The sequence below is a fragment of the Lolium rigidum genome, chromosome 4 (assembly GCF_022539505.1).
Source record: "Lolium rigidum isolate FL_2022 chromosome 4, APGP_CSIRO_Lrig_0.1, whole genome shotgun sequence".
In the NCBI taxonomy this organism is placed as follows: Eukaryota; Viridiplantae; Streptophyta; class Magnoliopsida; order Poales; family Poaceae; genus Lolium; species Lolium rigidum.
Window position 1 is genome coordinate 187972468 of NC_061511.1, and position 13986 is coordinate 187986453.

General features: G+C 48.6%; 1 protein-coding gene across 1 annotated transcript; it reads right to left on the reverse strand.

Moving 5' to 3' along the window:
- Nucleotides 1–11188: 11188 nt before the first annotated feature.
- Nucleotides 11189–13411, reverse strand: LOC124647927 (subtilisin-like protease). Its single transcript, XM_047187775.1, has one exon. It carries the CDS (start codon nucleotides 13409–13411, stop codon nucleotides 11189–11191), a length of 2223 nt encoding a protein of 740 aa, XP_047043731.1.
- Between the last annotated feature and the right edge of the window lie 575 nt (nucleotides 13412–13986).

The following is a 13986-nucleotide window of genomic DNA, read 5'->3' on the forward strand; positions in this document are numbered from 1 at the left end:
GCGAAGGAGCCGATGAGATCGGCTTCTAAGAGGGCTTTAATCTCATCATATTTCTTCTGGTGCTCCTCAGGCAGATCTGCGTACGTGACTGGTTCATCCACCACCTCATCTGCGGTTTTTGACATGGTTGCTGCAGATGTCGACGTAGTTGTTGTTGTAGAGTGTCCCACCGGGCGTGCCAGAATGTGTTGCCTACCAAAACCCACCGGCGAGCAGCGACGGGCAACACGGAGAGCCGGGAGGCTCCCAGGACTGCTGGTGGATCCTGGTCCCTCGGGCAACGGCCCGCAATGCTCCGGCACACGTCCCGGCTGATGCAAGGGCGTGCCACCTGACCTATACCTGGTCAGGAAGGTGATGGATTGCTTCGATTAGTTTCCTGCATAGCAAACACGTAAACATTAAATACGAGCCCCGATCGGCTCTTAGGTTGCCTTGTGGATCGGCTCAAAGAGCCGATTGCCCCATGGTTCACGTTGGATTTACGATGACATGGGGATCCTGCTTTATCAATATAAAGTTAAACCAATCTACGATAGCCTAGGGTTTTCACCGCATAACCGGAACATCCTACGCGTAGTTGAGCCTAGCAGATACGTAAGATGATGGAAAACCAGCCCTAAAGAGGCCTAAAAACCAACATGAAGTTGATCCCCGGAACAATCCCTCTAGGGCTTAATAAACCATACCTTACGTACTACCGGATCGTTCAACCCGTTTGCAAGGCCTAACCATGCGGATATCAAACCAATCCTTGAAGAACAAGGAACAACTATAACGGATCGGATCTACTAAATAAAGAACAAGCAAGATGCTGCCCTTACACCTAAGATAGGTGTAAGGGCAGCTAGATATTGAGGGGTAGCGTAGCTAAGCAAGCATATCATGAAAGTATCGACGTCAACCCCAAAACATCCACGATAAGGGTGTTGCTCGCCATCAAAAAGGCTTCAGCACGAGCAACACCAACAACGAATAAACTAATACTACCTAGATCGCAAGATGCGATCTAGGCAGCATGTTGCTTACCCGGGAGAAACCCTCGAAACAAGGGGTGGCGATGCGCGTAGATTGGTTTGTTGTGAACGTGATCATCCTCCTTTCTCAATAACCCTAGGTACATATTTATAGTCCGTGGACTTTCTATCTTAGGAATAAACCTAGCTGTGTACGACTAAACTTTATCTCTTAATTCTAAATCTACCATAATATACAGATACACGGGCAATCTAGCCCAAATTCTCGCACAAGGCCGATTCAGAGACACGTCATATGCATGTCCTCTAAGCCCTTCTTTGATCACGGCCCATCTCCGGACTTGGTTAAAATCTGGTGATAACATTAGGTTAAAGTCGTTAGTACACGTCGAGGTAGCTAGGCCGATGCTCTTGCATGTCTCGTGCACAAGAACCAAGGAACATTACATCTCAGAATGTCTTCAATCCGAACGTTCAGCATTCCGACCAATGCTCGCATGCACACTTGTGACGTTAATTATCAATTCTCGCATGCACTTCTTGTCGTCGCGTCCAACAAGAAGCGGCCCTCCCTCGTAACCATCTCGTGCCGCCCCCGCGTGGCGGCAGGGGGGAACCCTACCGCAGCCGCCGCCGCCTCCCGCCTCCCCTCCCTCGCCGCCGGCCGCCAGGGGAGCGGTTAGGCAAAGCCTGGCCGGCACCGGCGGCGGCGGGGATTTCCTCGTTCTCTCGCGCGCGGGGGCCGGGCGCGGGTCACCCTCCTCGGGCCAGGGCGCCTGGCCTCGGCTCGGCGGCGGCATGATGGACGATGAGGCGGTGGTGTGGCCTGCCGGCAGCGGAGAGAGGGGTGACGGCGGGCTGGAGGGGGAAACCCTAGGTCCTCTTCTCCTCGCCCCTCGGCGGCTGGCGGTGGAGGGCTAGCTCTCGGCTGCAGCGGGACCAGGCGTGTGCGGTGTCTTCGGACCACGAGATCTGCGCTTGGTGTCTCCGGCGGCAGCCTTGGCCAGCCTGGGATGGTCGCCGGCGTGGGGGCGCGACCTGAATAAAGGCGGCGGTCCTAGGATTCCAACTTGCGTCAAGATGATGATCTACCGGAGTTGTGTCCCCATTGATCTGGCTAGAGTGACGGGTTCCGAAAGGCGCCGCCGGCGATCTTCCATAGGAGATTCACGCCTGGAGACTGCTGGATCGGGTGTGCTTCGGTCGTGTGCACCCGTGTTTTACTTTGGCCATTTGGTTTCAGAGGGAGCGCTTCGAAACTCTGCTGGCTGTTAATACCATGGGGCATATTCTCGTTACATGGTGCTGGCATAGAATGTCATGAAGGCCGAGATCTGAGGATCAACAGTGGAGGTTCCAATCTCTGGGGCGAGTAGGAGTTGGCTTGGTATTTCATGACTTGGAGCAGCGACATGCAAGTCGGGGCGACTGCACAGGAGAAGACCAAAGTCTTACCTTTTAGGGTGAAAATCTAAGGTCTGGCCTTAATTGGTTGTGCCTGACAATGGCTTTGTTGAAGGCATTGTTTTGAGAGAGAGGACCTTCTTCAGGGTGAAAACCCAGATCTTTGGTAGGGCGACGACAACGTTTGTGCACTGTTCCCTTCTTGGAGGCATCTCTTTTGAAGAAATTGGATTTATGGTGCTGTCTTGGTGGTGTTAGTGTTGTTGTTTCAAGGTTTAAACCACCGTAGCGGGACTTTTCTTTTTCTGTAATTCTTCCTTCTTTTTTTATCTGTGTGCATCCGTAATGCCGCTAGGGTAATACGTTGTTGCAGAAACAGGGTGTAATTGGTATCTCCAATATTAATATATGCTCTTTGTCGAAAATCAATGACATGCAACCAAAATAGGTGCCCGTATGAGCTCGTTCCCCCTCCGCGCAGATCCACAAGCGGACATCGTGATACCCTTACAGCCATGCCACCGCCGAGGGTGTCGCCCTCTTAGGCCACACACGCCACACTAGGCCAAAGGTTCACTAATCGGGTTGGACCGAGAGCCCACCACTACCATCCGGCAAGCGATCTTTAATAACCCGCCGACTTGCTTCGGCAGTAGTTGGGTGGACGAATGAGAGGAGAGATGACAAGCTAGGGTTCCTCGTTTCGTACTTGTTACAGTTTACCAGGTAGTGTGGCCTTCCAAATGGCAGTCTTTTTTATCGGGGTATAAGATGTTTTTCGTGCTGCATTTCACCTTTGTATGAACTAAAGATTGAGAATGAATCTGTAATTGAATTGAGGATTGTTGGGTATATACATCCATGGAACAGAACCCATTAATACTGGTTTACAAGGTTTCAATCAGCTTAAAGCAAGCCACACTACGCCCATAGTGAGTTTGGACGAATCCTCACTTCCAAGTTGGGTTAACTAAAACCGATCCCAGTTTTTCTGTGAAATAAGAAATGGTAACTTTGTCTAACACTTCGCTTTGGACAACGTCCCTTTCTTGAATATCTATATCTATAAAGTTGATCCCCATTAATTAAGATGCATTTAATGTTTGCAAGCTCAATTCTCATGTAGCCACGTCACTTCCATAATTCATGTTCATGGGATTATGATCCAGCGTGACAATTCTAAATTGTCTCTCACCACAAGAAAAGCATTATGTACGTGCTACTCTCATGTGGCTGCAGCCTAGACTCGTGGTCTTCTCCCTACTCCACCATAAAAGTGAACTGAAGAAGGTATTCAAACAGTTCAGGCCTAGGACCATCATGTTGGAGGTAGCTCAACAGCCATCTACGCATTTAAATTCCAGGTTTCTTTCCACATAGCCACAAGTCGCATTGTCTACTCTATCAACTCTGCCCTCGGATCTTCGTGATGTTCTTGAAGGGATTGGTCGAAAGGTCACTACCTTAGCGTTCTGGCTCTATTGTCCACAGCAGGTGACACATCCTCTCTCTACCTCTATTCATCACTCATTCCCTCTCTCTCTCTCTCTCTCCTGCCCATTTTTTTGCCTGATCGGTTAGAGGTTCGCACAAGCAACTCAAGCAATTTATGCGTGTTCCAGATTCGAGGAGATGAAGCAGGCTGTTGAGTCCAACCCCCACCATAGGAAAATTGCCCTTCTCTTTCCCCTATAGCATGGTTGAGGTTTGCTAACAGTCAACTATTGATTTCTAATTAGAGTCTCATAATGCAGTCAACTCCTACATCAAACGTAGAGTCCTCTTAAACATGTTAGACAAAGTTGTGAATTTTGGTCCCTTTTGGTACACGGAAATGATGGTCACATGGGGGAGAAATCTCTACTTTTGAAGTTGAAATGTCAGGCCACTCAAATTGCGGCCACGAATCTGCCCAACTAGACGTCCGAGCAGACCCCGAGTGTCACTATAAAGCATGATGCATAAATTCGCATTCACCGTTTCTCTGTTTATTAGATCCACCTATATAAAACCAATCAAATACCCAAATCTCGCAAATTTTTCTTTTTATTTATTTCCTCCAGTTTCTTAGCAAGATTCAATCAGCCTGCTCATCTTCAAGGCTTGCTTACATGGAATGGTGTCTTACTTAAGACTCGGGAGTCAGGAGAAGTGTACGGATGGATGCAACCATCTTCAAATTTCCAATGGAGTGTACTTAGCCAATAGGGCTTAAATTAGTAGCCTGGCTTACAATTGGTTAGCTATAGAGATGATCACCGTGGGATTACCATCAGTTGGTTTTCTACATATACACTTTCTACATGCTTATCTGAACTTAATTCATTCCCAATCAATACTATTATACTATGAAATTTCTACAATTATGGTATATCCATGGTATTCTAATCATATATGTGCTATCATTTTTAGTGTAATAATTTTCAGTAAGTTACTCTACAATTTCCGCAGCAACGTGCGGGGAATCAACTAGTTATTATATAATTCAGAATGTTCTTGTGTAATTTTGAGAGTGCCCTTGCATATTCTTGATGGTGTGTCCTTGTAAAATGTGGAGATTCTCCCTCGAAAAAAACTCTAGGAAAATATGAGGATAGCGAAAAGAATTTCTATGTTTTTAAAATCCTTTAAATCAAGTGAAACAAATATGTAGAATATAATACAAAGTAAATATTGTCATCTGTTTGATGACTCATATGAGTGAAACATTAAAAGAGATAACCTACTTAGCGAATTCAGAGGTAGGTTGTATACTTCCTTTGAAAGCCACGGTGGGGAATATAGGAAGTATGACATTTGATCTTACTAGTAAACGTGCACGTGCAAATGTACGTGTAATCTTAGAAAGAATCAGTGCCAAACACGAATGTATAAACACGCGCAAAAGCGTGCGCACGCAATAATGTTGGTTATTCCATAAAAGCTCTGCTGATATCATCTTTTAGATATAGAGGCTTTTTACGGTAGGGACTAGAAAATGTTAGCTGTCCAATCAGCATATCCGATGGTCCAGTTTACTCAATACTAGTCGTTTTGAAGAGTAGTATTTTCCCACCCAAGAGCTAATTTGGCAGGCGCCCATCTAACAAAGAAAACTTTCCTTTGCTTACCATGTCTTATAATAGATTTTCTTTTTAAGGAATCTTAGAATATCTTCTTTATTTTATTCCTTTACAAACAATCTGTGCATGTGCTAGAGAATTTGAATCTCATTATATCACCAATAGAAAAGGTAGAAATAGAGTGCCAAAATATCTACCGAGAACTTGATAGATTTTTTTAAAAAAATCATTTATGCCTAAAGAAATAGATAATATTTTTTCCACGTAGTGAAATAATGTACTGCTTGCTTTCAGAGTATTTTTTTTTCACAGATAGATTCGGTGGTTTTGGGTGTCGAGTGATAGTTTGGATTTAGCAAAACTAAGTTTAAAATATGTCAAAACTTCATTGCAATGAAGATGCATTTCTATCTAAATGGCAGTGGTAAGTGTAGCCGACTTCAGACCAAATGGTTCTTGGTTCAGGCCACCATATTTTTGCAAGTTAATGTATTTATAATTTTAAAAAAATATTATTTTAAATCATGTGATATTTTCATATATCTAGACACCAACATAACTTTTTTTATGTCATATCTATAGATCATATAGAGCAACTCCACATGTCGTCCAGCAGTAGCGCATGATCGAGCCTATGGGGATGCAGCCACTAGTAGCCGCATATGGGGGTGCCTCTCCCAAGAACCCCCCTTAGTAGGATTCTTAAATTAAAAAAACCTTAAGTTTTATTCATATTTTATAAACTTGAATGAAATTCAAATAAAATATAAACCTAAACTAAATTAAAGCCCGTCATTGCCGCGATGGTAGTAGAACAAGTTGTCGTCGAACTTCTCCTCCTCCCTGTCCTTGACGCTCCTAGGGATGGTGTTTGTGCCTTCGCCTTCTCCTCCCTGGCCGATGTCATCCTCGCTGGGGTCGACGTAGTTGCCCATCTCGCCCGTTGACCATGTAATGCCGACAGATAAGGGCGCCGCCATCGCTCCCAGGTCGTTGCGTAATTTTTCGAGGGCGAGCTCAAGCCTTGGATTGTAGTAGGGTTTGTCGGTGGCACACAACAGTGGCTGCCTCCGAGCGTCTGCCAACAACGAAGGTCGAGGTGCGCAGAGCCAGGGATAAGTAAGCGTCACCGAGGACGACGAGCATGGCCTCATCATCCTCAAAGCCCATCATGTCGATGCATGCGGTGGAGACAGCAATGGAGGAGGAAGATGCTCTCTAGCGCCCTAGATGTGGGCAATGAAAACGTCGAGGGTACACCCGAAAACGCCCCAGTAGAGTTCGCCTCCCTCATGGTTCTCCGCGCCCCTCTCGTTGCTGACTCCGGCTTCGGTGGCTACCTTCTCCACGATGGCGGTCATCTCCCTCATTCTGGCTTCTGCGGGGCTCCGGCTAACATTCTTCGTTCCGGCTCCGATGTGGTTCCGGCGTGCGCTCCGTGTTCCGGTTCCTCTGAGGGGCCACGTTGTCGCGGATATTGATTCCACCTGGCCATGGGGTCTAGTGTTTCGGACTGGACTTCGACGGGGAGGTCGCGGAGGAGGATGCGGGTTCCGCGGCGGAGGTGATGGGTTCCGGTACTTGTCCCTACCAGTGTACATCGGACCATTTCCCTTCCTTGGGTCGGTCGGAGGTGTTTTCGAGGGTACGGGGATCAGATTTGTATGTTCTCTGGTTCTCCTTCTGCGCTCTGTGGATCCGGTGCACGATTCATCATCACGATGCTGCCTTCCGGAGGCGTCCTTCTGCGTAGTGGATACACATAGTTCCGGGTTGGATTCCAACCTGCGCGAAGTGTCTGCCTTACTCTGTTGCTTCATTGCTGAAGCCACAAGTGTGCGGAGGTGAGCGATGTCGATTTCCTCATCTTTTTTGGCCAGGATCTCCGCAGCTTTCTTCATATTGTCCTTTGGAGTTGCGAGCGGCTGCTGATTTGTGGGGGTTGCAAAGTTGATCTTGCGGGGGCCGATGGCTTCCCGACGGATCCTGTCTGCTTTGTTGCCAGCATCTTGTATGATGGTTTCCCATCGTGCTCGGAGTTTCTTGGCATCTTCCAAGTATTCTACGGCTTCACGCTCTCTTTTGAGGAAACTTTCCATCACTTCTTCTGCCTCTTGCCTTTCCTCCAGCATTGCTGCTGCGGTGTTGGCAAATACTTTGGCAGTGGCCAGCATTTCCTTTCTTTTTTGCTTCTAGAGCTTCAGGATCTTCGGCGTCATCAGGAGTTATTGGTTTGTTGAGGATTTCTGAGTGCGGGATAGCGCCCCGGCCTGCCTGTTCGACGAGCTCTTCTGCGGAATGTTTTCCCTGTGCTCGGAAATATGCCCTTCTCCAGAATCCGGTAGAACGCGATAACGCGGACGTGAAGGCGGGGCCTAGGAGTCCGACGTCGGTCGGAGTCGCTTCTTCGTCAGTTTCTTGCTCCAGCCCAGTTATGGTTGCAAGGACCTGTTTGGGCGGAGCGGATTCTGCTTCAGCTTCCTCGTCACCTTCCAGCTCCTTCGTGAGGCGATTGTACTCCTCGGTGTCCAAGGTGGTAGCATCATCTGAGGTTGGGCTTAGATTGCCCAAGATTGATTCCTCTTTATCTCCGGCATCCTCTTGCTGATCCGGGGCGTCACTGTCTTCGGCAGCCTCTTGCTGGTCCGGAGCGTCGCTGTCTCCGGTAGCTTCAACCTGCATGGGTCCGGCTCCTTCCTGAGGAGGGGCAGTTCCTACAGTATGTGTAAGGAAGTGCACGAAGTGGCACCTTTGCTTCTCTAACACCTGGGAGACCCAGGAGGATCTGCATTGGTCTTCCACCGTAATTTCCTGCTCAGGGGCGGATTTGGTGGGTTTTGAAATTTCCAGATCTAAGGCGAAATCTTCCTTAGGAAGTTCCTGCGTCTCAGATCGGATCTTCGCGACTGCGTCCTGCTCAGCGGCGGTCGCGTCAGCGTGACTTACCAAGGCGTTTCCGTCGGAATCGACGGTTTCGCCGATGAAGATGTGAATGCCGCCGATTGGGATGATGGAGAGCTTGATGGGGTCGGTTTTAGCCGGAATCCAGCACTCATCCTGGGGGATGATCGGAAAATTCCCGGCGTAAAGGACACGCCCCACAGCGATGGATTCGTCGTAGCTTCCCATGGCGGAACCCTCCCGGTTCTGGCCCCCAGACGCCGCTGGCCCCACGGTGGGCGCCAACTGTCATTGCCTATTCGACGGTGCTCCAGAGGAGGGATCCTCATGGAGGGAAGAGGAAGTAGGGGCCATTGGGCGGAGAGTCCTCGTGACGGTGGTACGCGATTTACCCAGCTTCGGAACACCTGCACGATGATAGGACCTACTGCTACTTGTCTGGAATTATCTAGGCGCTTTCGCGTTGTTACAATGAGTTGTGATTGTGCCCCTAGGGCCCCCCCACGATCCGGCTTATAAAGACGCATGGATCTAGGGTTTACAAAGAGAGTCCTAGCCGGAATACAAGTTTCCTAACTACGGAATATTACATTGCCGTGCACGTCAAGGATCCGACTTCCCTTATGTGTCGTACTGGATCCGGCTACCCCTGATGGGCCAGGCCGGATCCAACTTCCAGGGTCGGTTAGTGGATCCGGCTCCTTGTTCCGGGGCTGGACTTCATCCATCTTGATCTACAGCAACTGGGCCGCCCGATGGGCCATATGCCAACATCACCGTCTGTGGGCCACCCGGGCTTGCCGGATCTAGGCACTGTCGATGGTACACCTATGATGTATACCCACCACACTTGTACTCGGGAGACCGGGCTGCCGTCTTGGCAGACAAATTCCAGGACTATCGGTGCTTCATGTTTTTGGCATCCCACAGAGGACGGTGTCCCCCATGTCCGTCAATACCTCCTCTTAGTGGTTGTAGAGCGCCACACCTTGTCGACCATCAAATTGAGGACCGAAGCCGTTTGCTGACACGCCACCGCTAGGATGACGTTTTCCATCACCGCCCAGACATCGCCGATCATGCTAGTGTCTGCGCCGATTGAGTGGGCGAGGTTGTGGGTTGTGGGTTTTGGAAATGTAAGCGAGAGGGGGCCGTGGTGGAGCGTATTTAAACGGCCGAGGTACATGAGGCAGACCACTGCATAGGAAAGCATCTCCACATTAATCAAAGTGGACAGACAGGGCATTAAATTTATCCCGCTCTGTACCAATGACCCTAGCTGTCCCACCTATCAGTAAACAATGTGGTGTTGGCATCGACTTATTTTCAGTTGAATTGGGCCTGCGGCCGGTATGCTCTTTGGACAAAGGAAAATATTCAATATATAGAGACAAAGTTTTGTATCCACCAAAATTGCCGAAATTTTGGTAATTGCGGAAAACATTCAGAAAACATCCAGAACTAAATACATGCTTGAGCTGAATCGCTGAAGACTGCACAAGTGCGTATTGCGCTAAGTACATAGTTCATGTTAGTCTTCTCACCTCTTTTTTCCTTATATCACCTTTTAAAAGTAAAATTCTATATTAAATTTAAAATATTAACCAAATATCATTTTGTTATTCTCCCCCTTATTTTGTCACTCATGTAAGGAACTCACTGAACTAATCGTAACAACTTAATTTTTCAAATGAAGAAATAAATAAAATGTGCAGCGATACAAGTTTGCATGTATAAACAGAAGTAACTAAGATGGATGAAATCACAATTCCTATCTTCTCAGAAACAGCAACAAGCGATTGACATCAAAGGCATTGCATTTACGAACACCTTCTGGTTGCAGAAGCCATGGCATGGTCGAGCCCCAACCAGAATTTGCAGACAAGGGCCTTGACCCCTCCCTCCCATGAAGTCAGGCCCGGTCCTGTTATCATTCAGAGTTAGAACAGGTTCAGTTAAGTTCAGTTAACTCGAAGCGGTACGCAACATCCTCAACCATCAAATCGTTCAACACCTTGAAGGCTTCAAACACGTCTTTGAAATTTACAAATATTCCCTTGGGTGGAAAACATTGTCGGGTACATTTTGCAGAATGATTTTCTGTACTTACCTGTGCTTATTGTTTTCTTGGAAAGTTCTTTTCCGTAATCATAAATATTTCAGATCTAGCGTGAACTCATGAGATTATAGACCTGTGTGGAATTATTGATTTTGAAAGAAAACTTTAAAATTACTGTGCTTAACTTCCTACTTATGTAGATACATGTCTTCTTCTCCTAGGTCAAGAATATCTGGGGGAAATTATGTATAGATACAGTACCAATGAATTGATGCTATTGTAGGTTCAATATCAACTCACTTTGACAAACATGATAGTCCAAAATGGAAATTACTACTATCAGCTAACTGTGGTCACTTCTTCAGTAACAAATGTAATTTGAATAGTTGCAGCTAAGAGTATGTCCACAAGGATGAATCCGTAAATAATATGAAGCATAATACCATAAGTTTCAAACACACAGTTCAGTATCCAAACATCATAGCATCGCATGTTTCCACGCATATGTAAGCAAACCTTATGGACAAAATGATCTCATACTAAATCATTTATATTTTCGAAGTACCGGAATTACAGAGGATGCAGACCACATCACTCGCAGTTTATGTGTGGTCAGTTCTACGACAGATCAACGGAAGCTCCACATCCAAACTTCAATTATTTTACAGGCATGGAAACCCTACTAGTTAAAAGACTTAAGACAGGCATTGCTCTAGACCATAACTAAAGGAAGGAGTATATATGGGTGATGGTCCAACATCTCATGACACACATATTCTTTCTGATTACATGAGACCAACAACGGCAACTATGGGACTTCGCACAACATAGTGGCCGGACACCCAGCTCAAACTTCCCTCCATGAATTTTTTCCCCGCATTGACATGGCTGCTCACTGTTATGGTATACGATACCTTCTGTCCAACCTTGGAAAAGACCAATGTCTCTGGGTAGACAGACACTATAAGACTCTTGGGAACCTCTATCTTCAGTGTGTACACTGAATTGGCTGAACCCACATTTGTCACAGTCCGGTTCAATGTGAATGGCCTTGTCCTGAGGGGCACCGTTATGGTTGGGTAGTTGAGCTGCGATTCTGGTATCTTAGGAAGCATCTTGCAGGACAACCTCGGGTTACGCACAATGACTGCCAAGGCTTGATCACCAAGGAGACCACATATATAGCCGGCATATTCAGTAGTGCCAAGATCATAAACAAGGCCGGGATCAGTAGCTTTTGTAGGATGTACATGGCCAGCACCCATCGCATACGCGGTTGCCCTCTGATGCTGCTCATCCAAGATCGGGTCACCAATGCTATCAGTAATGTCGGATGTTGTGAGGATGGCTGACTTGATTGCAGCCGCGGACCAGTCAGGATGGGAGCACTTGACAAGCGCAGCGATGCCACTGACATGTGGAGTGGATATCGATGTCCCAGATCGAATGTTGAATGGCCCAGAACCAAACATGGTGAGTGGTGGCCATGCAGCAAGGATGTTGAGCCCAGGTGCTAATACATCTGGCTTCAGAACGCCGGGGCTGAAGCTACTAGGACCACGGGGTGAGAATGATGCAACAGTCGGAGATGGACGGACACCGAGAACTGTGTTTTTGTATATGACTTTCGCAGTGGCTTCGCTTGTTGTGCTCACATAATCTGTGATCTTCATGCCATCAGACACAGTTAATTGCACAACATTACCATAGTCCTCAAGGAGCGTGGTGAAGCCGGCATCTTTCCTGTTGATCAGCACTATGCCAGTCGCCCCAGCATTAATGATGGCACTGATGTCGGTGTTGTTTATTGATCCTGTGTTATGGCAGATGACAATTTTGCCGGACACATTTCTTCCAGCCAACGACTTGCAGTGTTTGTCCAGATAAAGAGGAAACGGCTTGGCGCTTGAGTTTGATATCTGGTTGAAAGTTTCCCCATTGATGTGATTGCCGTTCCCCAGCTGCACAACAGCCTCAAAGCTACGGTCCACTGAGCCAGCTGCGACTGTGAGCAACCAGGGTGCAGAATTGGCAAGAAATGACTTGGGTCCATTGTTCCCAGCTGCAGCCACAACAACAATGCCCTTTGCTACCGCACTGAATGCGCCAATGGCGACCGGGTCTTCACTGAAGTTGACATCGAAAAAGGGGACGAGGGAGACTGATAGCACGTCGACTCCATCTTTGACAGCTTCCTCAAATCCCGCTACTATGTCTGAGGTTGCACACCCATGAATTGTGCATACCCTGTACATTGCCAGATGTGCGCCTGGAGCAATCCCAGCTGCTGTGCCCCTGCCGAGTCCGTGGACGGAGGCACCTCTGACAAAGTTCCCGGCAGCGGTGGACGAGGTATGCGTCCCATGACCCGTGTCATCTGCAGAGTCATTTGCAAAGACACTGGTGAACTTAGCACCAATGAGCTTGTTGTTGCACCGAGCAGCGCCATGGCATGAACCCTTCCACTTTGACGGGGGTGGCGGGATGCCAGCATCATCAAAGGAAGGGTGCTGTGCATAGATGCCCGTGTCCAATACCCCGATGATTACGCCCTTGCCGTAGCTGACGTCCTTCCACAAGCCGCTGCCTCTCTTCAGCCCGAGAAACTCCGGAGTGTGCGTGGTGGTTGGATGCCAGAGCTGGTCTGGAAAGGCACGCAGGAACCCAGGCTTCTTGGACACCATGTCGAGCTCGGCATCCGTCAGCCTGGCAGCGAAGCCGGTGAAGACCTCGGTGTAGGTGTGAAGGAGCCGTGGCTCATCGAAGCCAGCGAGAGGGGATGGCATGAAAGTCTCATGCCACCACCGGTGCTCGTCCTCGCTGGTGCCAGCCTCGGCAGGCTGCTTCAGAAGGAGGATGAATGTCTGATAGCTGTGTGTCCGTGTGGCACTGGCATCTGGATGATCAGCAACGCACAGTGCAGGTGTAGGGCGATGGAGGAAGGTGAGGGTGAGGGTGAGGGTGAGCGAGAGAAGTGGGAGCAGGAGGGGACGGGCAAAGGAGGACATTGCCCCTTGCGTTGCTATAATTCGTTACTGGATCGTTTGGCTGGAAGAAACACAGGTGATCGGAGGGAAGAAGATGGTCTTATGCTCGGATGGAGAGAAAGGGACGCCGTGCGTGTCGAGTGTGGAGCGGAAGAGACATGATTTCGCCCTGGTACAGTGATGCTCCCCTAAGCGGCGTAGGAGGAGTGCGTGTCCAGTGCGCACTCGTGGAGAGAAAGAAAGGGGGAGAGATGCTTGTGCTGTTCAATGAGAACTGGGAATTTGACGAGAGGGAAACAATGGTGGCTAGAAAAGAAAAGGAGGCCATGGACGAGACCAAAGGCGCTGGGGCCGCACGCACGGCTGCACTTTGGCGCACTGCGACGTGTCGAACAGTCGGAGGGACGACGTCCAGCGGAGCGGGCCATAGAGCGGCACCACCGGCTGGTCCCGTGCGGCCGCGTCCATGGCCAGCGTCGCCGCCGCCGGCGACCTAGGCCCCTCCGCGCCAGCTTCGGTCCCTGTTCTTTTTGCCTCGGCGCCTTAATTAGAACAGGGGATAGAGGCGGTACCTGCATTGACTCGCCGGAGACGGC

Bases quoted from the DNA above. Each gene is read 5' to 3' on its own strand.
- LOC124647927 (XM_047187775.1), bottom strand. From the start codon at position 13,411: ATGTCCTCCTTTGCCCGTCCCCTCCTGCTCCCACTTCTCTCGCTCACC.